The sequence below is a fragment of the Lepisosteus oculatus genome, chromosome 4, assembly GCF_040954835.1.
Source record: "Lepisosteus oculatus isolate fLepOcu1 chromosome 4, fLepOcu1.hap2, whole genome shotgun sequence".
Lineage (NCBI taxonomy): Eukaryota > Metazoa > Chordata > Actinopteri > Semionotiformes > Lepisosteidae > Lepisosteus > Lepisosteus oculatus.
Window position 1 is genome coordinate 37,674,213 of NC_090699.1, and position 25,036 is coordinate 37,699,248.

The window sequence follows — 25,036 nt, forward strand, 5'->3', positions numbered from 1 at the left end:
TACAGTTGCACAAACAGGAAGCCTTCATGTTAGGTGGAGAACTGATATGTTAAAGTAAATTTCCCCTTAGATTTACTTTCATTGCACTTTGGCAATTAAAGATAACTTTTAGGATGTTTGATAGTTTAAGAACAGTTACGCTATTATTGATGCAAAATGTTTCCTTATTTAAAACGTAAGGTGTTATATACTGTACACCAACACAGCAGTTTATACCAGTTAGCAGCAGTTCAGATTGACTCATCACTGTCCTTTTCCAGACAATGTGGAGAACCAATTTAAAATGTTTATAGGGTTACACAATAAGGTTTTTAGACCACACTTAGACTTACAGGTTTCATCAATACCCATGAAAAAGGTGAATGAAGAGTAACCAGAATACTTCTGGGTCTAAATTTAATATTGTACACAGGCTAAAATAGTTATTCAATTTCAATATTGAAGTTATTCAATATTGCGCAGAATAGGAATAGGATAGAAAATCCAAACTTTCCAAATTTCAAACTGTATTGATAAAGTCATCCATTGAATTACAGATCGGTATGACTGTATTTAGGATTGAGTACAAGAGGCACGGTTTTATACAAAGAGTAGTGCGTGTCTTGGACAAACTGTCAATTCACATTGTTGAGGCCAATTCTGTGGAAAGCAATAAAAGAAGGAATACAAGAAATGGGGGGAATCTTTGGAACAATAAATATTATCAATAACTCAGAGAAGCATGGGCCAAATGGCTCTTGTTTGTGCCAGTTTTGTGGCACCAAGAAATGATTCAGGAACACCTAACTGATTTTTCAACCCATGCAGTTTGGACTGCCAGTATGTAAGAATGTTGCTATTACCTATAGCCCGTGTATCCAGCTCCTTGTCCAGTAGCTCCAAAGAAGTCACTAATTCCCTTTGTGTATCATTAGGAGTGCTTTCAATGGGACTCACTGGACTTATCATTTCTTGCTCTTTTTCGTTCTGCATCTGCGTATAGACATTGATGCCTGGGATCTTCCTTGAGGAAAGAGAAAGATAAGTCATGGATAAAGAGCATTGACAAACAAGTATTTACTTGTTCCCCTTTCTTTATGACTGGAAATATGGCGAGGATTTGCCATTCTAAATTAATAAAATATAATTCTACACAGATACAGTACGTCAATTTCTCATTTGACAGCATATTGATAACTTTTTGCCACTGAATGATGTATTTATTTTAAAGTGGTTTGAAAATTCCAGTTGAGTGTTTAGTTTGGATTTGAATTTGAATTTGGAAACACAAAATTGTGCATTTTGGCACAATTTAGAGTATAAGCCTGTATTCAAAACAGGAGTCATTCTAATCTGATATGTCAATAAGCATTCATTATATAACTAAAGATATGAAAAGCTGATTTAACAACACAACTAGCAACTGAGTCCTGTGATTATATTATAACAAATAAATGTACTGTATACACTTGTGAGGATTTTTATGCACATGGGAGTAATAAAAAATAAGGTAAAATAATAAATTGCAAGTTTGTTTCTAAGCAATTGATAATCATCCATTATAATCCTTTCTCTTGTAAAGAGCTAAATCAAAGTTAATTTTTTTATCAAAATGAACTTGTTTAATCGTTTTTACGTAGTTTATAGAAGGGGACATAATCTAGTCTTTGTTGAGACTAGAGACATCCATTTAGTACAAACATGCAGATATTAAGAAAATTAGTTGCTTCCGCCAGTAAGACACAATACATAAATCAATCCCTACTAAATACATATATCAAGAGCACTGTACCTTTTGAATTTATAGATGACAAACACAGCTAACCCCACAAATACGACTGATAACAACATGAGCATTGCAGAGCCACTGTGACTTTCACTGGTATCCACAAGAGGAGCTTAGAAGGAAAACACAGAGCAAATGGGATTCACGTAAATTTGTTTTGAAACAAAATTAGATACTGCATATATTGAAGCTTTACAAAAAATAGCTCAACAGAACATTTATAGCTACACCTGACAGATAATAAGTAGAAATTAAAATAGACATTTGTACTGTAAAAACAAATTCCATGTTTTCCATAAATTCTGTTGTATTACATAACACTGTCCTATTCTGGTACATTCAGGTTGCTACTCAGCCATTTTCTGAAGCACAATTATCCCAGGTTTTCTATAGGGTTTCAATACTGTATATCAATATACATATACTTAAAGAAATAGTTGAAATTATTAACCTCTTTTTCCAATATGTCAGCTACATGTAGTAGCTTGAAGTAGCCTTTGTATGGGTATATTATTGTTTGTGTTACATTTTCATGATAATTATTAAAATGATTATCAAAGTCAGAAGGAAAATGGCTTTTCTGAGACAACATCTAGTCTTTCTTTTCAGTACACAGCCAAGACGCATACTTAAATAGAACTTACCTGCTGATAAATGAGCTGCATAGACTGTGACTTGAACACCTGGCCGAAGAGTGAACTGTATTAAGTTTTGGTTGAGTGCAGAAAGCAACATTTCAGAAAGCTGGGGAATGATAAAGAGGTTTTCATAGTGTTACCATTGCTGAAGTAAAATCCTGGTGAACTTATGGCTTTTGCAAAATATCAACACCACTAGGTTAAAAAGATAATACCACATACTGTACAATTCTGAAAGATGAACAACGAATAATGGGGAGCATATTTATGGGGAACTATATTCTTATCTACTGTAACACACCCTTAAAACTGCCTTCTCCATTGTTTCTCTGCTATCTGGGAGTTGGTATTATAGGTGGCTTTGCTATACTAAACAAAGGTAAATGACTTTTCAACAGTGGACTAGTTTCCATGCATAATGGTGACCGTGAACCTTCGGTGGGGGTGGGCCTATTCTGGCTGGAAGAATAAACCTAATGAAGAATATGGTTATATTCACTTTGACATGAGACTGAAAGGCTAAACCCCAAAATCCGTAGCCATTATTGTAATGCAAACAAAAGTTTCACCATTGTTATTTCCTTATGCAACAGTTAGATACACTACAATGATGTTTTTCCAAATGAACCATAAGCTATGACGTGGTATTGGGTGCAAAAGCCCTTGGGGGGTTTGTTTAGAATTTCAGTATCTTGAAGTACAAGCATGACATCCACCACCATCTATGATGGTCTTTGAAGCATATGTAAAATTATATGGTATACATATTTGAAAATGAAGACATTTTAAATTTTCAGCTGTTTGCCAGACAAATAGTCATTTTTAGGTTTGTTCGAAACATCAAGCATTTTCTTTGTGAGCAAAAGGTGAACTTGTTTTTAGCTCTGACCAACAGCCCATATATATTTCTTTCCTTAACATTATAATGTGATAAAAAAGGTGTTTTCTAAGGGAACAGGAACTACCGCCACCTAAACCAATCAGTTTTAAAGTTTGGTTGTTAACAGTAATATGCTAATAATAATAAAAGTGATCTAGAGTGTACACACAATGTGCTAACACTGCATGAGGGGACAGTTCAATGTTATAAATCATGGCATAAACAAGTAAGTGTTCCAGCCTATTTTTATTATTATGAAGATCATAAATCCTTTAATTCACTGGCATTGCTATCCTCTTTTAATCCAACACCCAAAGCCAAGGAAGAAAGAACTATGATTTGCAGCTGTTTAAGGATATTCTACAAAACAAATGCCTTTCCAGAATTCATTTTCTTTCTCAGCTTTACTTCATTAATTTTATCTGCCCCATTTAGCAAATTAATTGTGATATGAGCAATATATTCAGTTCTCGATTTCTTTTTTCCTAGTAGTTAAAATTAGACTATTCTATGAATAATTACCTTTTTTGAAGTGTATCAGGGTCAGTAAATCTATTAAACTTTTTAATAAGCTGCCTACACATTGCACTTTGGAGATGCCAATCTTGAATGATGATTTATTACATAGTTTGCCAGACAATCAAAACCTGTTTATGATTAGATCAACCGGATTTCTTAACTTGCAACACCTTACATAATTACAGGAATCCTTAGGACATTTTAAAAATGTTTTCTGATAGTACTGTACGTCAGAATCAGAACCTTACACATTCTTGTATTAGACATAATCTCTCATTTTCATTCCCTAGCACAGTTATATACATACACACTCATATACATGGCACTAAGTTGTTTATAAGCAGAGCTGTTAATATTTAAAATGTGATTTTAATATGCAATGTACATAAGAATTTGCAAAAATTGGAATAATCTTAAACATACTCTGTATGTTATTACACAGACACAAACACAGGTCCTTTCTTTGGTCTGCACTCTAAAAGCTATCATCCTCATATGTCACTTTAGGTTAATTATTGCATCTGATTGCCCTAAAATATTAATGTATCCAATGCATATATCATAAGTAATGTGCATATAGTTACACAAGGGCACCACTGCCCATAAAAATGAACAAACAGTGACATCTAGTGGGGTAAAATAAACACTGGAGTAAAATAAACACTGTCATGTTATGACCTTACCGCATCTTCAGACTGGAGACTAAATATGTTTCATATGTTGTAGTAACACCTTGAATTATTTTTAATACTATGTAAAAGTAGTTCATAAACAAAAAGTAACAACAGCTGTGTATAAGACAATGTATTTTAAAAAATTATATCATGCTAGTTAATACCGAACTTACAGTACATTAAATATGAAGAAATAAAGAACAATCCCTACACAAGCAAGTTATTTGCTAATAAATATTACATAATTAAAATTTCACTGAAACAGAAAAACACTGGTTTGATGTAGTGACAATGTTTGAGTGTTGAAAGCATTAAGATTTACAATTGATAAGAAACAATTACATAAATCTAATCACTACTCACACTTCTAACAGTACCAAATCTTCTTGTTTTTATGTTTTATTGGAAATTAATATTTATTGTACAATTATATATTTTAATAATTGAATACTGTTTTACACTTTCAAAATATGTTTGTACTGATACTTTGATGTCCAGAAAGTATCTGAAGCTGGTTTTCAATACCAGAAAATCACTTTTTTCCACTGTGCTTTTAGAAAATGTACAGAACAGGTAAAGTACAAGTGTCATAAAAATGACACTTTTGAATTCAGAGAAAACAATCAAAAGTCTGGGTAATCTCACAAACTATGTAGTCTACCCAGTCATTTTTTAATCAAATTTAAGACTTCTCTGACAGAAGAACGACTAAATTCAGACATAGAGTGCAAAATAACCTCTTAGTTTTTGTGTTTTTGTTTAATCACATAAAAGTCTTACGACTTTCTTTTTTTTTAAATAAATCAAAACTTCCACTCACAACACTCACAGGTTCATGATTGTACTACTCCAAAAATGCAAAAACACTCTAAAAATACCTAAACAAATGCATAAATAGATCTTTCAAAAGTCCCCAGCTTGCAGCTAAAAAATTAAGGTAATGATGTTGTAAAATGAGAGTGGTAGCAAAGATCCAACATTGTTTTATTGTTAAATTAATATCAATAAATGCCAGGAACATCGTCAATAGTCATTACCTATTATCATGATCTCTGACATTTTTTCTCACAAAACAAAAGTTGTAACCCCTTAATAATTTCAAACAACTTTTTCCCAGTGGCTCTGACTTCTAAATATAACACAATGATTCATATCACTGTAGGCACCCAGACATCTGTACTTAAGAGATGTAAAGAAACAGTAAAAAAGCATGTAAATAAGACTGATAGTCTGCAAGGCTGAAATCAAGATCATTCTTTGAGCTTGATGCTGTTGTCAAGCTGAGAGAGGAACGTAACATTCTGTAACGAGACAATATTTTTACCTGATCTAAATGTGCTGCATTTCTTTCTGGTTTCCCCTCTGTTAACTCTTTGTCAGGTAAAAGAAAGAATTCTGCAGCTGTTGGTAAGCCAGGGAGAACTGTAACCAGGAGTTGTTCTTCACCAATATCTGTGACCTAACGTAACATAAATATACATACATGTATACATATTGCAATTAGAATTGTTCAATTACAATCAAAAACATTTTCACTTTAGAATGTACTAGCCCTTCTTTGTTGCTAAAAACATTAGAGAAAACTCTGATTATGTGATAATAAAACACAAAGTGAAGGAGAATAGGTCAGTAAAAGAAATCATATAAAACACTTAATCTTGTTCAAATGTGAATTTTAATATAATCTTCTGTATCTGAACGTTTTGTTTCACTTAATTTGCATGCTATAGATCCAATAATTATGCATATTTTTCCTGTCTTTTCTTGTCTTCTATATTATCATCATTTCCATGAAGAATAAAAAACATGGATTTAATATTACATCACAGTCATTTCTTATTTGGGGTTTTATAGTTTTTACAGAATGTGTACTAAAGCATTGGGATGCATTGTTTGTGGAAAGAAAAAAAACAATGCTAAGATTACTGTATTCAAACTTGTACAGCAACAGAGGAAGAATATTATTTATAATGTTAAATTGTCATGAATTTCTTTTTATCTGTGTAAAATTACCCTGGTTTTAAGTGTCATCAGTCTGCTTGAATAGGGTTTTTGACAGTTTACAGCAGGTATTTCACATTTGACCCACCAAAGCTTCTCAGGTCATGTAGTAAGTCTCCAAAACTATTTTCACCACCACTGTTACAGAACACTTTTCTGGAAAGACACTTTATTTGATGATAATTCAGTAATAGCTTCAACTACAAATGCCTACAAATGGTGATGAAAGGAAACATCTGGTGCAACTCACTTGCACCAAAGAATTCTTGATGACTCTACTGATGTCTTGTCTCCATTCGGCAACATCAGGATTATAGTCATCCAAATTGGAGGAAAATGCTAAAAGCTGTGATCTGAAATATTCTTAAAAGAGAAGATCAATTATAAATACATATATATGGTAGTCAAGTATGATTATGGGTACTTTTCACTAAAATCTATTTTAAATTTAAATTAGTCAAATTATTTGAGCTATTCTGCATTCATGTTTTTGCAATAATATCTGAGGGTTATTTTCAATGAAGATCAAACACTGCACTATATTTTTCAAGGTTCGTTGGACAGCAAAATAAAGGCTCTTAATATATTTTTTAGCTTTGATGAGACTTTGAATGAAAATAATGGCAACAAATAGAAACCCAATTATAATAATAAAACTTCATAACAGTATCCACACAACAACTCAGCCATGCAATTTAATTCCACTTTTAATATATCTGTCCATAACTAATTGTCTCAAAATTGGATTTAAACAGCGAATAAGGGGTGTAAAACAGAGGTTGTACAGTATAACAGTAATTACTACTGCACCCCACCTATATTGCTCTTTTATACTGTATGGTATATTTCAGTTTATGTACATGAAGTTTTTATATAAACTTCAGTAGGTCCAAAATTCAGCAGCCAGAATCCTTATCATATCGCATGCAAGTAATCACATTACTCCTGTCTTGGAGTCTTGCTTTCTATCAGGTTTTGTGTCGACTTCAAAATGCTCATACTTACCTTTAAGGTTCTACATGGATTGTCTAAGTAGCTATATGACTTATTATCTTCCTACTCCCCACCACACAATCTTTGTTCATCTGATTTTGTCTCCTGTTTGTCCCTCAAGCTTGTTTACACTCACTGAGTGGCAGGGCCTTCTCTTGCTATGCCCCAGAGCTCTGAAATTCTACCCCCAAGCATATCAGAGAGTCACCCACCCTTAGCACATTCAAATCCAGCTGCAAATACTTCTTCAGAAAGTCTTTTATGTAATTTGGCATTTGTGCCTACTACTTTTCAAATCCCTTTTCTATGTACTATTTTTTTATTCCCTATCTTTGTTAGTTTTCATTTGTTATGTTTGTGGTTTTTACTTTTCCTGTAAAGAGTTTTGAGAAGATACTGTTAAGGGAACTATTAGTAGTAGCAGTAGTGGTAGCAATAGTAGTAGTAGAACCTAGGTTCTGATTATGCTATTCTTTTAGAAAAATTTAAAAGATTATGACATTTCTTTAAAGCATTGACATTGTGAGTTCGTATGCAACTTTTAAAGCTTAACACCCAACAAATGAGTCAGGTCCTACAGAATTCCATGAGTAGACTGGATAGCTAAATACTCCTTCTTTTTGAAAAGTTAAAGTCTCTCACCATGAACAGCAATTGTTTTCCTGTCTTGCAGTAAGGAATTCCCAGCAGACACTTGGACTGTGACAGTGTTTATTCCTTCCTTGCTGAATGTAAAGGCAACACTTCCCTCTAGAGTGATCACTGGCTGAAATTTAAAGAAAAAAAGATAAGGAGCTAGTGTATCCCTTGGGGTCTTCTTATCAGCCTGACTACTGGGAGGACATTGGGTTATTTACACTATGTAAACAATAGAAGCCTACAATATTTTTTCTTGAATAGTTTTAAGTTGCCTTTGAAAGAAAGGTAACATGGTCACACGAGTGAAAAATATTGTTTTTTGTGATGCTTTGCAATATAATAATAAACAAGAGACACGTAAAAAGGATTTAATAAAGTAATTTAAAAAATATTAAACGCCACAGTATAAAATGAATTTTAAGACAGAATTCAAAAGTGCTGACTGACATGTAAGAACTGGTATGAGTTGGGAGATCATTCCACAGCCTTAGGCAACAGCACAGAAAGCACATTCTTCTAGTGTTCAGAGCCATGATTTCGGAACTGAAAGAAGGCCAGAATCTAAAGAGCACAAGTGATGTGTAGGTGTAAGGGGACTTAATGACTCATTGATGTAGTCAGGAGCTGAACTATTCAAGCCCTTAAAACTGAGCGGTAGTATTTTGTTTTTTTTCTAATGCTCTGTTGCAAAAAAGCTTTAAAAAAGTCATCAATTATCATAAAGTTTAGCTTTAGTTAAGATCTATAGTATGTACAGTAGTTAGACATTATATTAACTAAAGATACGTTAGATAACTGAGCTAAGAAGATGTTTTGAAGTGGCAGTACACATTGCTTACTAATAAGCAGTTCTGGAAAATGCCAAAAGCATGTGTTAGCTTTTCTGCATCAGATTAAAAGGAATGTAAATGGAAGTGAGGAAAGTTGCAAAGAAGAAACAGAAACTTTCACAACATTGTAAACATGTAAATTAATTTTATTTTTCCACTTTAGATGTGTCTTAAAGTCTCAAGATTTGTTCAAGGCAGTAAATCACTACTCTTCTGCTACTACAGTGGAGTTCACTGATCCTCCACTGATGGAAAATATACACTGTACTGAAGAAGGGTATTGTCGACTTGATAAACCCCCTGAAATTGTTTCTCTCTATATACTGTACCCATATAATATCGGTGAGAAGAAAAATCTGGCCCAGATTTTTTATTAAAGCTAGAGGTCTTAAAATTGGCAAAATATATAAATCAATAATAATGACTTCTTTAGCATGACTATAACACAGATTAAACCAACACTACCCACCCACATACAGTATCAACAGCAAATTAAAAACCAAGTACTTGTTGGATTTGGATGGTTAACTTAGGAAAGCTGAGGCAAGCAAACAGCTGCCACTTAGTAACATCTCTGTGACTGTGACACGGGATGTTGTTTCCATTAAACCCAGGACTCATCCACAATAACAAACACAAAAAAAGCAAAAAGTATGAGCACTGTATTCTACATTATATAATGAAAATTAATCCTAATTTAAGAAGTTAGATTTTTTAAAAGAAGAGCAAAAATCAATTAAGACGTATTTATATCTTGAATTATTTGATAGTGTAACTTCTAATTCATAATTTAATCATAGGTTATAATTTATACTTAATTGTAGGAGAAGGTGATATAATTTTTAATATATAAATGTATATTATGCATAAAGTTATTATGTATAATGTCTGATGAAAATGTGATTTTATATCATAATAATAAGTTATTACAATGAATGTACTTTATTTATGTATTGAGAATCTATACAATTTATCAATCAGGTGTGTATATAATGTCTGAAAACAGATATTTTTCACTTTATAGATCTCTTAAAAGTGGCTGAAGTTTGATATAGATGTAATATCAGTTCAAAAAAAGAAAAAAATTATCACAGGTTTTCTAAAAGAAAATTCATATTCTGACACTCTGACATTTAAAATTACAGATGCTTCTTAAAAAAATTAAAACCTCTTTGAACAAAAGTATCAGAGCCAATGTACCTAGATACCTTTACTGAGTAAGCTCTGAAAACTCTGAAAACACTGAAAACATCTCATTGACCAACCTCAGTGTTATTTCCAAACCACCAGATGTAGGTGACTGTTCCCACTTGACTTGGCCAAAGGACTGCTGTAAGATTGACTTCTTTGTTCTTCACAGCCACAAAGGGAGCAGAAAGGTGAATGTGCTCTAGCTGACCTACTCAAGGACAGAAAAACATCCAGCATGACAGACTGGAGTCCTCATTCTTTCATTTACAGTATTTTACAAAAATTTAATAGATAGATTCAATTCTCTGCATGCATATTTTGCTTCAGTTTTTTTTGCCCCTCTTCCTCCTTCCTATAACCTAAATTTTATCCCTGAACAGCTCACACTCCATGGAGTTTTATACAAATGTCTCTCTCATTGGGAATCATGTCATCTGTGTGTTATTTTTCATCTCTAACACACTGAGCAAACCAGACCTCATTTTCTTTTTCTGGCAAATCAGATTGACAGATTGGAGAGCTCAACATCCCTGATCAATAAGTCATTACCATTATATCTGTCAACCTCAAATACATCAGGGGGTGGTCTGTTCACTCACTTAACAGCAGGAGTAACTTACATGTTACGTGCAGGTAGAGGACGGCACTGTCCGATCCAAGGCCGTTCTCTGCAGTAGCAGACACCTTATAAATCCCCACATTTTTGTACACATGCTTGATCCCATCTTCTATGGAACTCACATTGGAGTATGATATGGCATTACCATCACCAAAATCTACCATGATGCTTGTTTTAGACCCATCACCCTAAAACATAATGTTTAATACAAAAGGCACAGTCAAAAAGCACAGTAACAATCCAAGAGAAATAAATTATAGAAAGTACACCAAGTAAAAAAAAATCCTCATATCACATCATGAAAATTCTAAATAAAATTGAACTACAATAAACTTTACACATTAGTAGGACACAAGCATTGAGCAAATTAATGCATCTTTACAATGTCACTGAGGTTTAAAATGAGACCACAGAGATAAATACAGGCTTTTCAATGACATTTCAGTAAATGATCATAAGAAAGGATAACATTTGTGTCAGTAAGTGGGAACCTGTGACTACAATGGCTGCAGGAAATGGCTATGTTTGATTACAAAAGTGCCTGAGTATCTAAGAAGATAGAGAAACTTCAGTTTTAGTGAAATTACAGAGTACTCTGACACAAGAATAGCCCTGTCAGTGTTATTCTAGGAAGGAATATACAAAATCTTTAATCACGTCTATTTCCCTTCAGGGTACTTACTTCTTCCAGAAAGATGAGGAAAGTGACGTTGGTACTCAGAGTGGCTGTCAGCTTTCCTTCACTGGTGACGAGATGGAGGCCCCTAGGAGGCCGATTAGGACACTGCTGCCTCCTGGCTGTGTACAGCTCCTTTACCCCAGCAGTGCAGTTATTGGACACCACCTTCCGGTACCTGACAGACACAAACCGGCAGAATATTGGAAGAAGAAATACTATTTTGACAATTGTGAAATAATCTTTTTTAAAGGGAGACTGCAGAGCCACCTAGGGTTAGTTCTTGTTACTCTTATCACCAGTGGCTTATTCCACCACAAATTCAGAGTCAAATAATATCAGCCCTTTTCAAGAACATGAAGTGCACTTTATGAAACTGAACGTTTTTAGTTTAACAGTGTTAAACTTCCCCCCTTGGCATGAGGTAACAGATTAGTCGCAATAACAAATGCAGGGATCATGATAGACTCAAGTATGAGAAATCAGACTTCAGTTTTTTTAATGTTCTCTTTTTCTGAATGCCAGGGATTGATATGATGCTCATGCATATGGCCTGTCCATGATACCAGGCACTTCTGGCAATCATTATGGCTTTCATTTGCACAGATATGTCTGGAGCATACAGTACCTTGCCATAGGGTGCCCCATGAGAGAAGGGATGCTGATGTGTCAGGTACCATTGCATTTTTGCCTGTATGACTCAGCGCACCTGTTTACAATTTGGCAAGTAGACCCATTTGGTTATGACAAGACCCTACAGAGTGGCAGATTTACTGATGCACTGCTAGAGTGAATGACAATGAATAGTACCAAATGTCATTCAGTTGTAGAAGTTTCTGTATGAACTTTATACTGTCAGTCTTCATAGTGGCAGAAATAAAATGTTAAAAGTTGTTAGCAAAAGAGAAAAAAATGCTGTAATACCAGTGCTTTTTACACTGAAAACAAGCAGTATGTTATAATAATATAATGATAAGTTCAAAGGCAGTTCATTTATTACATATATTTATATTTCCATTTCAGAGCACCCAAGATGCCAGTTTTACTGAATTCTGGATTGAATATATATGATGGAATCACTTTGGTATATAAATCAACGGGATACACCTGAAAATGCAAATACATTTATTACAGTGTAATAACATAGTAATTACCTTTTAATAATGTGGTAGTTATACTTTTCAGTGATATAATTGAGAAAAATAATCCTATGACTGAACCAGTAATCACACATAAATTCACTTCTTTCTACAGTTTACATTTGTAACTCCCATATTGTAAGTAATTACATAATGTAGTTACAATATCAGCCATATGACTTTAAATGTAATTATATGTATTTCAAAATGTAAATGTCACATAATTGCAAGGTGATTAAAATGTTACTACACTGTAATTACTGTAGCTGTATTTTGAAGTATATGACAAATCTATACTTGGTCTCATGTCTATTTCAGGTTGCCTATTCAAATATTGTGCATAAAGATTAAACACTGAACTCTATTCAGTTTCTTTTAAAGATGATCATTTTAGGAGAAAAAACATTCACTGACAATGAAAAAAAAAAAGAAATCTCATGACTTTTACATACTGTACGCTTACCCAGTGCTGTTGAGGAAACTCTTTCCTGAGTTGCAGATTCTAGACACAGAAGATGGAGTAAACCAGAAGGCAGGTGTGCACTTTCCATTTCCTCTTCGCTCATATCCATAATCACTACAGTGTGCATACAAGAACATACTTATCTATTAAACTGGCTTTAAAATTAAACACAGAATCAAAGGCAATTAAAATGCCATACAAACCGTAAATATCCTGACATACAGTACACTATACTAAGACTGTGATTTTCAATGTGGCTGTGTGATCTTTTCAGGTTTAATGTTCAGTGTATATCTTTTCTTCATACAGTATATCTAATATGGATAACAATATGAGTTTACACTGCAGTTTTATTTATACTACTATAATTTAAAAAATAAGAAAACATGAATATATGCAAAGTCATTTCAAAAGGCTTAAAAAACCTACAATGAAGACACTTTTTAAAGAGCAGAACACCTTTTATTTTTATATGCTGTAGTCCACACAAACTCAGTATCTGAGATTTTCATCTGTCTATTTGGCTCTTATTCTTATAATGAACGAGGAAATGTCACATTACTGCCAAACAAAAGAAGTATCTTTCTACTATCTTTTGATTACAAAAGATACTTTCCTAAGGCAAGTGTATTACTACAGTACAGGGATCAAAAATTTTAGGCAATATACAGTAGCTAAAAGCCTAACATTTAAATAAAGGGATGTTATATTAAACTGTACACCATTAGTAAGATCTCATTTAGATATTTTGTACAATTTTGGTCTTCACAGTGCAAAAAAAGATATTGCTGCTTTGGAATCAGACCACGGAAGAGCATTCCAGTTTAAAAAGAATATGCTATACTGAAAGGCTAAAAGCTTCTAACTTGAATTGTGCAACATAGAAGACTAAAAGTAATTTTTTTCAAGTATTCAACCATCTCAAAGATATTGAAAAAAGTCACCTTTTCTTCATAATCAATAGTAAAACATGAAAAAGAGGAGAAATGGAAACTATGTGAAAATGCTTTTGAAAATGGAAACCAGCAGGCATGTTTTTACACAAAAGGTTATGGGAGTCTGGAACAAGCTTACCCAGCCATGGTGTTGAACCTGTTACCTTGGCTTCTTTTATTTGCACTAATTCATACGTTCTACTGAGCACATGTCACAGCAACATACATGTCACTCCAAATTATGTATGGTGAGGTGTTCATATTGAATTATGTAGGTTACCCCTTGGGTTTTGCTGGCAGGTTAATGACAATTTGGGAATTGTTGCAGGTCTCATAAGTGTTCTTTGCCTCATTGTTCCATCCAGACCCTATTTATTAATATCACTTCTACTGCCAGTATTTTATAATACAATTCATGGGCTTTTTGCATATAAACAAGCAAAATTGAAGTGATGTCAAACTTTTAAAATTTATGTATGTGTACATTACAGAATAAATCCACTTAGAAATGCATACTTTACTACCGTTGTCATAAATTTACCTGATGCATTTTTTTATTAAACTAACAAAATGCATGCCATGTTGAGCTTTTAATAGACTGCACACTTTTCAATGGGTTACAGAACAGAGCATGACTAAGATTGATGAGAGTTTGATAGTAACAGAGCTCTGTGTGGTTTTTCAAATCATTTTTCAGTCTACTGTAAGGTGTATGTCAAATGCACCTCTCTGTGTAAAAGTGAACTGAAGGAGTACAAAAAAAAGAAAAAAAAAACAACTTAGGAAAACACAGCTCTTTTCCAGAGTGTGAAGGAAGGTGCCACAAAATGTTTAATTCTTATAAACTTCCAGTCTTATCAGATGTGACCGAAGTTTACTACTACAGTGTGTCAATTTCTTCTTCCCCCTTATTCCACAGAAAGAAGCAGCCGTGGAAAAAACATACAGATTGAAAACTTTGGCAACTAATTAGAATGAGTACAAACACACTAATCTAATTAAAAAGGCAGCACAGTTGTGCTTTCCAACAATGATGGTAATGAATTACACCAATTAGTGGTACATGCATACAGATGCACAGCAGAGTTGTGATTGTTAATGAAAGCTATTACACAAGATGAGTAATTGCTTTCAGGAACCTCAGTTTGAATAGTGCACACCACATGGGTTGAAAAGATTCTAGGGTTTGAGAAGAAAAATAAAAACACAGTAAGACACAAAAAGAAAACAGAAAAAGGAAATTAGATCTACTGTATATTCTAATATATTGTATTGTAAGAGGACAACAAAGAAAAGAGCATATCTACTGATGCCCATTCAAGTACAGTACAAATTAGCCACTAAACATTCCTGATGTCTTCATCGTAATATTTTAAAATTAAGATTTATTATTTAGTTAATTACAGTTTTAGGCATGGACGTTTTTGAATCTGATTAATAGTTGTCACAGATGAAGAAAAGCAAACAAAGCCCGAACCCATTTAATTCCCAACTCTAAATCCCAAAGCTTTCTTTGTTATTGCAATATTGCATTAACTTGAGTGCCAACTCACTTCAGTTTATAAAGAAGTACCAGACTATCGTCTTGCTTTGTGGAATGACCCCCTTGCACTCACCATTCAAAATCTGACTCTGTACAAAGACAGGGTTCTGATGTCATTGTGACAGAATAATCTTTTCCCATGACACATCTGGCTGTTGGCTTGAGTTTCCTGTAGATTCTTTTCACACCCATAATGCATGGCTCACCCTGCAAGGAGACATTACGCTGATCAAAAGCATCTGTAATGGGGACCTTGGTTGACAAAGTAACAAGGTTAATATATTTTTCCTATTCAAATGTCATTAAAATGATTAAAATAATCAAAGGATTGATTCCAGTTGGTTTTAAATTGGGGTGGAACAATGAAGCAGTGGTTAACATTGCTGTCTCGCAGTGCTTGGGTCCGGGGTTCAATTCTGGACCTGGGGTTCTATCTGAGTGGAGTTTGTCCTGTACTGTATGTTCTCCCCATCTTTCTGTAGGTTTCCTCAGGATGTTCGGGGTTTCTTCCACAGTCCGAAGACACACTGGTAGGTTTACTGGCCCTTTTGTGAGTTCATGTGTGTTTGTGTCTGTGTGTGCCCTGTAACAGAGTGGCTTCCTGTCCAGGGCTTATCCTGCCTTGAGCCTCTTGCTTGCTGGGATAGGCTCTGGCTCCCCTACGACTCCATACTACATAAAGCAGTTTGAAAAAGGATGGATGGATGGTTTTTAATTGTTTTGTTTTTAACTCAATTTAATTAAAATTGGTATGTGAAATTCAATATTGTAGTTATGTTCTTTTTTACTAAATGTATTTGGGTGATTTTGTCTTACACTACATGCTAGTGATTTCAGTTCCATCTGATACCTGCTATACTGAAGCACCTGCCTATTCCTCTTAATGGTTAAGATTGAATACTGTTGTGGTGGAACTATGATCCTTGGGTAACAAATGCTTTTCGCTTAGACAATGAGCTCATTTATCTTCCTCACTCTCATACTTGGCAGTGTTTCTGTGAAATTTATTGTTGGCATTCTGAGTAATGCTAAATTAAAAAGGACTGAAAATTGGCACGCCAGAGAAAAACAGTAATTGTATGAGTGGATAACAAAAAATACAGTGGTTTAAATAAGTACAGTATGTCAAAACAAACTGTATTTTTTATTTTTAATTTGCTTAATGCAAATTTCTGTTTGAATTGTAGTTTTTAGAGGTTCACCAATACAGTTTATTTTGATATATACCAAAGCAGTATAATTTTCCATGAGAAATGAAAAGTGCAGTAATGTACAACAAGAATTGTGTTGACAGAGAGGCACCTGTAAGACTTACTGCACTGAGCCTCTTTCAGATCAGAGTTCAAAATGTTGCAAACAAGTGTTTTTAAAATGTTTAATGTTTTTAAATGTTTCACTTTAAAGTAATTCCATCAGATGAAAATTTACTTAATATACATATAATACATTTATGTCCTTTAATAAATTGTACAAATATATTGCAGATATTGTACTTTGTGGCATTGAGGAGTCATTGCAAATTATCATTACTTTAATATTTCAGTGCATAGGTAAACTTTGGGTATATAACATGCTGAGATTTTTACCTGGTTGTGCAGATGCCATGTTTGATAATCAGCTTCTGTACATCTCCGATTAAAGATTGACCTGAAGTCAATTTTGACTAGCTGCCATTCTGATCGATGGCTAAAATGACCAAATATACTAAAAACAAAAAAGAGAACCAGTTATAATATTAAAATTGTAAGTCTACAGTTTTGAAAATCCTTCATATTTGTTGCAAAGGGTGGAGATTTATCTGGATCATTGAATTAATAGACTGTATACTTTCTCTGTCTGGTAAATAATACCAGTAAATGGCCTGGCCAAAGTTAAAAAATGACATGCTTATGGACCATTTCCATCAAACACTATTATTTTCTTCAAAAAACAATTATACAGTCACTAGCTTACCAGAAATTGATCGTCATTGATTCAAAATCAGAAGAATTTTGTTTTGATCTGAGTTACTGTACTCGGGAATAAGATCCTTTTTAAAGAGGGAAGGGCGATAAGACAGGTTCAAAGAGTTCACAAAATTGATATCCTTTGTGAACAAAATGTATTGCCAAATAAACAAAATTCTTCTTCATCTCCTTTTTGCTTTGTGTCACTGCACATAGCACCTCTTACTATATCAATAAAGATTTTGTATTGCTAGTAGTACTGAATATTGGTAAAAATCTATGGTGCTAAAATCTGTCTATGCTAGAAAAGGCCTGTTTTTACAGATATTTTCCTTGCCATCAGAAGTACCTCTTGAGCCAAATTGATTTGCAGGATTTTGCATCTGCAAACCATGACTTCGGACAACACTCTTGCTTCTACAAAAACCTCTTGAAAAGCCTACATCAATTCCAACTTAACCACAGCTAGTGTCTCAATTTGATTTGATTATTTTTTATTTTAAGAAAAGATACAGTACTTCAGTTCAAAACTCCGCACTTCACTCACGTCATTATCAGAGTTTCATCTCCAGGTTCTCCTAGCACTCCATCCACAAAGAGGGGGGTGAAAGTGAAACTGTACTTATTCCACACCCTGCCTTCATCAAAACTCAGCCTGTGTGAAGTAGGAGGAAATCAGAGTCCACAAAAAAGAATTCCCACAGAGAAATATAAAATAACCTCCCTCTTCCTTAACTCATAACATATGATACAGTACCTATGCAGCAACAGGATGGAAAACTTTTTTTTAATAATTCACTCATCCTATTGATTATCAAAACAGAAAAGAATACTGTAAAGTGGATTAAAGAGTGAGAAACTCATTGTAGGTATTGACAAGTTTCCATAATCCCAAATCATTTTTAATAGTTATTCATCCACCATTTATCCACCCAAACTTCTAGCCAGGTTTGCACGAATATTTAATTTTATTTGGCAGGCTTCATGCAATATAATGGAATGTAATAACAGACTTTGGAATTCTTCAAAATATATTTGAATAATCATCACAAAATCCAACCCTTTATGATGAGCAAAACATGCTGAACTATTAACAAACATTTTCACATCAATGCTGATCAACTACTGTCTATTGTTAAGCAATTTATGGAATGTAAAATGTGGAATGATCATCCTGTTTGTTTGTGCCTCTATCTGGGGTATTTTTAGTAAATGTATACTCAAAACTAAAAAATCTCACATCTCCCTGCTATGTAGGTGACCTATTTTTATTCAGCTTAAGGCAAACAGTAGTCATTATCACAGCTGATGACAAATGTAAATATTTTCTTAATTAGAAAAATTCTACAGTTTCACCTAATGCACCTTGTGCAGGTGTTTGAAATAATACTTCTTGTCTTAAGGGTATGCACACGTAGCTGAAACTGGTGTAATTAAACAACATCCTGCTGATAATAAGGTGATTTTTTTCACTGTTTCATATAATTGGCTATCAGATTTACAGGAAAAGTGTCTGGAAGATATACTGAACAGGAGTTATTTTTAAAAAATAATTATTATTTGGCATTACCAAAGATGTCTGATAGGAAGAGGTGTGTGTCTAATTGCAACTAAAGCACCACCTTGGTCCAAGTAAAGAACACTATACTCTTCATCAAAGATCTGGAAAAGAAAAGATCACAGACTCTTTTTATGAACACATTCATGACAATCGGGAATACAGTCAATATGTGGGCTTACTATAACAAACTTTAGTGTCTGTGTTTGGACAAAGACAGAAGACAAGGACATACACAAAAACTTACATATATATCTACAATTATCAAAGGTATAAATAGACTGAAATACAATGAAATTAAGGCTATACAGTATACAGTACCAGTCAAAAGTTTGAATACACCTCCTTAAAACCAGACCTTTCATGATTATCTGTGCTTTAAACTGTATAAACCTGTCTATAAACACTTAATATTTAATTACATGATATGTGTAATTCATCTTAAGTGAACTGCATTAAAAATGTTAATTTTTCATTTTCAATAAAATGAATACCCAAAGCAAGTGGATTTCAGTCTGAGGCCCAGGTTAGTTAAAAGTCAGAAATGTGTATAACATGGTGTTAGAACACTAAAAGAAGTTTAAAATTGTCTGTGTTAATGTTCTCACAGACTAGCATGTCACCTAATTTACCCTTGTCACCAATTATTGGTAAACAGGTGAGGGTCCACAATTACTATAAACATAGGGAGCATGGGCAAAAGTTTGTAATTCCTGAATGAGTTTCCTAATACAAGTACTGTACATTACAGAAAATATATATAATTAAAAGCACGAGTATTGAAATGTATTCAAGTATTCTAAAGTAATACATAATGTATTGAATAACTAAGAGGTTGATTGATTGTACTGTAGCTTTCAATGTGATGTCAGCATCCGTCCTGTACTTTTTCCCCCATTATCTGATTACATTTCCCTTATTTTTCAGAGCTTGTTGTTTATACTTGTTTGTGTTGCATTGGTTGCCTTGCTGAAGTGTGAAGCTACAGTAAATGAGGTCAGGGTATAATTTCTGTCATGAAATGAGTTACCAGTTTGCCCCTTTTATTTAACTTTTCATTAAAAAATGCTTCTTTTAGGCCTTGGCTGGACTTAGGGCCCTCAATTATAAACAACTCAATATCTGATTAATCATATAATAGGATGTTCTCGAATAATTTCTGAGGTTATGGATTCCATTTCCATGTGCTTAATTTGTATGTTTTCTTTGATCACAGATTTGCACTTTCACCTTGTCCACCTACTCCTTGCTTGCTGAGGGATAATTCTGCCAAATGATTTACAAGGTATTTGAGTCAAAGCTTAGGTTTTATATAGATGCAATGAACAATTACTATATCAGATTTCACTGTTATTTCACTCCTTATTCTGAATCGGGTCCTACTTGTTGATATACTGTAGTTTTATATGCATTAGTCTAGCTCATGTGAAATTGATTACCTGGCTTTAGTAATTCTTTAAAACTTTCTGAGCTTCAGTAATTACATTTTTTCAGATTTTCAAATTGGTTTTCAAACATTTGTACTTTCAATACATTTAATATTAGAGTACAGTTTGTTTCACACTATAAATATTTGCTTCATAGCACATTACTTTGCTATGAGTCTTGGACTACGGTCAGCATTTATTGATATGGCTCCGGGTTCTTGCTCTGCTTAATTCTGAAATTGTTAGGCTCTTTGGGATTACATGTCAGATCCTTGACTGAAATTATTACGGAGAGCTGGAATTTAATCCACTACTTTAAAAGAAGGGGTCCCCCACACAGGAAGTAAGTGCAGTACTGAATTATGAAGACAACCTTTTCGAACACATCAATCTTTGAAAAATCACCACTCTACAGCTTTTCTTTTCACTTCTACCTTTATTTACCTGTCTCCAGGTGTTACCGGCATCTGACGTTATAAACATACTGACATTATTGTTTGACAGCTCAGAACCTATGGAACCTTCAAGACAAAGAAGGGAAAGTATTAGACATTTTGCACTTGACTTCGATTGCATTTAAACTTAAAGTTTATACAGTTCTACGACATAATACGTGTACCAATTCAATTAATGTATCACTAACAACAGGAAGAGAAGAAAAACCCTGCTGTTTCACCATTTTTTTCCCGTTAGATCACTGTTATCAACAGTGTTATCAAGTTATCAATGCCAATGCATTGTTTTGAAGCTAATTATTGAGGTTGTCTATGATGGCACCTCTAAACTAAATGGTAGTTTTTTAGAAAAAGCCCATGAATTGATTTTGTAGAAAAAAAAAAAGTTTTTTTTTTATTCTGTGTCAGGTGTGACATTTATTTGAGTACACATTTTTATGTACTGTACATTGTTCCTGTGTAAACTGAGAATAAATCATACTGAGCAGGATTTTTGCACTAATAAGTGATCTTTCTTATTTTAAATATGATAAAATATTCACATTATATAGACATCTTCATGGAGTTTTTGTCTATGTAAAAACGTAGACACAATTCAACTTAAAGGTATATACTAATTAAAAGAATTGATTCCCTCCTCTATCCTAGTCTGGGTCAGAATTTCAGCAAAATTAATTGTCAAAGGACACACGATTGCTTTTAACATGAAATTTAAATAATCAAATTCTTATGACTACCCATTCCTTCTGCAGGTCACAGTAAACATTGAAGTAAACAGTAAACTGGACTAAAATCAAAAATAAATTTCAAGAGAGATATTGATTTGGAAGGTTGTACAATGCAAATTAAAAAAATTCTAAGCCAGTACATACACTTCTATCTATCAATATTCTCTGGTTCTGACATTAATTTCTAATCTATTTATATTATTGTGTATCTATTTTTGCAATAATGAATTTAATATTTAATATTACAAGCGAATTCCTTTATAATAAAAATGTTTAAAGCGAATCAGAGAAGGCGAACTCAAGATGGAAGTGGCACAGAAGCAGAAAGCAGACAATTTAAAGATTTTATTTTTCTCATATTTCCCAAGTGTGTACTCTAAACTACAGCAATATGACACATGCCTTTGGTGTAGATAATTGAGGCTTCTTTTGTAACAAAGTTTTGTGGTTTTCAACTATAAACAATGAGGAGCAAAACACACATTATAAAACAGAACCTGAAGAACTTTCATGTGCAGTTAATGATAATCATACAATGAGCTCAGACCAGGCAGTGGGGTCAGCTTTAACAGTATTATTGCCGCCAGAAGACACTGCTCATTTATTCTGGATGCACTAGCTACAAGTACAAGGGGAATGACATTAATTAATAAAACTCTTTTGGTGCAGCTTTCTATTAATCTCAGTTGTAAAGCAGCACAAGGACAGTACCATTAGCATCTATTAGCATCTTCCCAAAGAGCAATTTTCCAGAGTGATAATCTTTTTCTACAGCGATAAAGAATATTCCTTAAAAATAATATATTGACTACAGGAGAACAAACGCAAGGCTCATTAAGGCAATCAGATTAGATAACTGATGCCTAGGGTAAAGTGGATGGAAAATGATTAATGCAGTTTTACCTACATAGACTGTAGCAACCATATAATGACTGATTTTTTGATACATGGAAAATTCCAACAAATGGCTGTATATGACATGGAAAATTAGTAACAAACCTGAAATTATTAAAACTGATGTAGAGAAAAAAATCACACAGCTGTCTTACAACAATCCCTGCTCAACAATCTGTAAAATATTTTTTGCAACTGTAAATCCAAATTATATGGAAGCCCGTTTCCGCCAGGGAGGAAAAAAAAACGCGCTATGCTATCTCAGAATTCCGATTTAGTATCTCAGAATTGCGACTTAGTAACTCAGAATTCTGACTTAGTATCTCAGAATTGCGACTTAGTAAGTCAGAATTCCGACTTAGTATCTCAGAATTGCGACTTAGTAAGTCAGAATTCCGACTTAGTATCTCAGAATTGCGACTTAGTAAGTCGGAATTCCGACTTAGTATCTCAGAATTTCGACTTAGTAAGTCAGAATTCCGACTTAGTATCTCAGAATTGCGACTTAGTAAGTCAGAATTCCGACTTAGTATCTCAGAATTGGACTTAGCAACTCAGAATTCCGACTTTATATCTCAGAATTGCGACTTAGCAAGTCAGAATTCCGACTTAGTATCTCAGAATTGCGACTTAGCAACTCAGAATTCCGACTTTATATCTCACATTTGTGACTTCGAAATAGCCGTATTCCATTGTCTGTCCTTTTGTTATTGTAACGGATTCGGGTTCTAGGGCTTGTGCCCTCGCCGCTCCCACCCTTGTTCGTGCCTCGCTGCACTGGCTCACTTTCTTTAACCCCAGCATCCCTGTTATGCGCAGGGGAGGGTGGTGTACTGCAACCAGATCGTACAACCTGTATGTCGGCCGTTCCGTTACACTATTTTCATGAATCGTACAGGATCATAGGATCTATAAGCCTGAAGACTTGTCCTGTACAGTGCCCTGATAAAAATCAAATTAATTACACTAATTTTTATAGAATCCCATTTCCGCCAGTGAGGTTTCCATAGTACCCGGATGGAATAGTTCACGGTGGGCTTTTTAAAATAGTTTTTATTTACGTAGACAGAATATGAAATAAGATACAGAAATAGGCACTTCACATCCAGAAGAATTCACAATTATAAAAGCTGAAACATACTTTTTACGTATTTCCATTGTATGTCCTTTTTTACTACTAGGGTGGGAGCGGCGAGGGCACAAGCCCTAGAACCCGAATCCGTTACAATAACAAAAGGACAGACAATGGAATACGGCTATTTCGAAGTCACAAATTTGAGTTATAAAGTCGGAATTCTGAGTTGCTAAGTCGCAATTCTGAGATATAAAGTCGGAATTCTGAGTTGCTAAGTCGCAATTCTGAGATATTAAGTCGGAATTTTGAGTTGCTAAGTCGCAATTCTGAGATACTAAGTCGGAATTCTGACTTACTAAGTCGCAATTCTGAGATACTAAGTCGGAATTCTGAGATACTAAGTCAGAATTCTGAGTTGCTAAGTCGCAATTCTGAGATACTAAGTCGGAATTCTGACTTACTAAGTCAGAATTCTGAGTTACTAAGTCGCAATTCTGAAATACTAAGTCGGAATTCTGAGTTGCTAAGTCGCAATTCTGAGATACTAAGTCGGAATTCTGACTTACTAAGTCGGAATTCTGAGTTACTAAGTCGCAATTCTGAGATACTAAGTCGGAATTCTGAGTTGCTAAGTCGCAATTCTGAGATACTAAGTCGGAATTCTGAGTTGCTAAGTCGCAATTCTGAGATACTAAGTCAGAATTCTGAGATAGCATAGCGCGTTTTTTTTTTCCTCCCTGGCGGAAACGGGCTTCCATAAAATTACTATCTTGCAATAATATTATTTTTTTACCACATTCTAACTTAAATGTTAGTAAATAAATATAAAATGTATCTGTGGCACCATGGGTTGTTAGAAATTTCAGTAGTGTGTCAAAACCAAAGTGCTCTTCATCTTCACTAACCATTAACTCTCCATAAATCTCTCTATTCAATAACTAGGTTTCTTCATAAAACAAGCCCTTTCTGGACCAACAACTCATACTACCCCCAGCAGATAACACAGGACACTGACAGATCTAAACGCAGTACCCCTTAACCTCCTCAGCAATGACAAAGCTTCTTGTTACTATTTTAACCAAGAGCAAATGGAGATCTGTTATATCAACAACTCAAGACTCACATATTTCAGATAATGATTTTACCAGTAAGACAAACATAACAGGGGATAGTCTGTATGTTTCATGTTAGCTTTGTGTATATTTGTTATTGATTACAAGTGCCTTCCTCCTTTACCTGCATGACATCAACCAATCATGTGACAATGTCATGGGGCTCAGGTGAGTGTGTTTTTATTATTTTTATGGCCTTTGTAACTTCAACATTACAGTAGCATTTAACATATTTTAATACTTCTTAATGCTGACAACATTTCTGAAAACAAGACAGTTTTAGAAAGTCCGTTTTCAGTAGAAATCTTGTTGAATTCTTAAGTTGACTAAATCAGT

The 25,036-nt window shown here is 34.0% G+C and overlaps 1 protein-coding gene and 1 long non-coding RNA gene across 4 annotated transcripts in view; one reads left to right on the forward strand and one right to left on the reverse strand.

Annotated features, from left to right (window-relative positions):
• Positions 1–25,036, reverse strand: part of sorcs1 (sortilin-related VPS10 domain containing receptor 1) — a 231,540-nt gene that overhangs the window by 5,002 nt on the left and 201,502 nt on the right. Inside the window, exons 12-26 of one of the 3 annotated variants that reach the window (XM_006630828.3) lie at positions 20,881–20,957; positions 19,022–19,113; positions 17,999–18,106; positions 17,092–17,209; positions 15,579–15,712; positions 13,028–13,141; positions 11,432–11,603; positions 10,751–10,937; positions 10,205–10,338; positions 8,113–8,236; positions 6,728–6,840; positions 5,801–5,935; positions 2,410–2,509; positions 1,772–1,877; positions 843–1,003 (exon numbers count right to left, since the gene is read on the reverse strand). In XM_006630828.3, the coding sequence (XP_006630891.2) occupies positions 843–1,003; positions 1,772–1,877; positions 2,410–2,509; positions 5,801–5,935; positions 6,728–6,840; positions 8,113–8,236; positions 10,205–10,338; positions 10,751–10,937; positions 11,432–11,603; positions 13,028–13,141; positions 15,579–15,712; positions 17,092–17,209; positions 17,999–18,106; positions 19,022–19,113; positions 20,881–20,957 (1,875 nt within the window). Of the gene's footprint in view, positions 1–842; positions 1,004–1,771; positions 1,878–2,409; positions 2,510–5,800; positions 5,936–6,727; positions 6,841–8,112; positions 8,237–10,204; positions 10,342–10,750; positions 10,938–11,431; positions 11,604–13,027; positions 13,142–15,578; positions 15,713–17,091; positions 17,210–17,998; positions 18,107–19,021; positions 19,114–20,880; positions 20,958–25,036 lie in introns of those variants that run through there. The other 2 variants (XM_015347402.2, XM_015347403.2) reach the window with 2 other exon arrangements.
• LOC107077384 (uncharacterized) overlaps positions 15,701–25,036 on the forward strand; it is a 41,942-nt gene continuing 32,606 nt past the window's right edge. Inside the window, exons 1-3 of the long non-coding RNA XR_001478430.2 lie at positions 15,701–15,778; positions 15,988–16,035; positions 20,226–20,294. This is a non-coding gene — a long non-coding RNA (uncharacterized lncRNA). The remainder of the gene's footprint in view (positions 15,779–15,987; positions 16,036–20,225; positions 20,295–25,036) is intronic.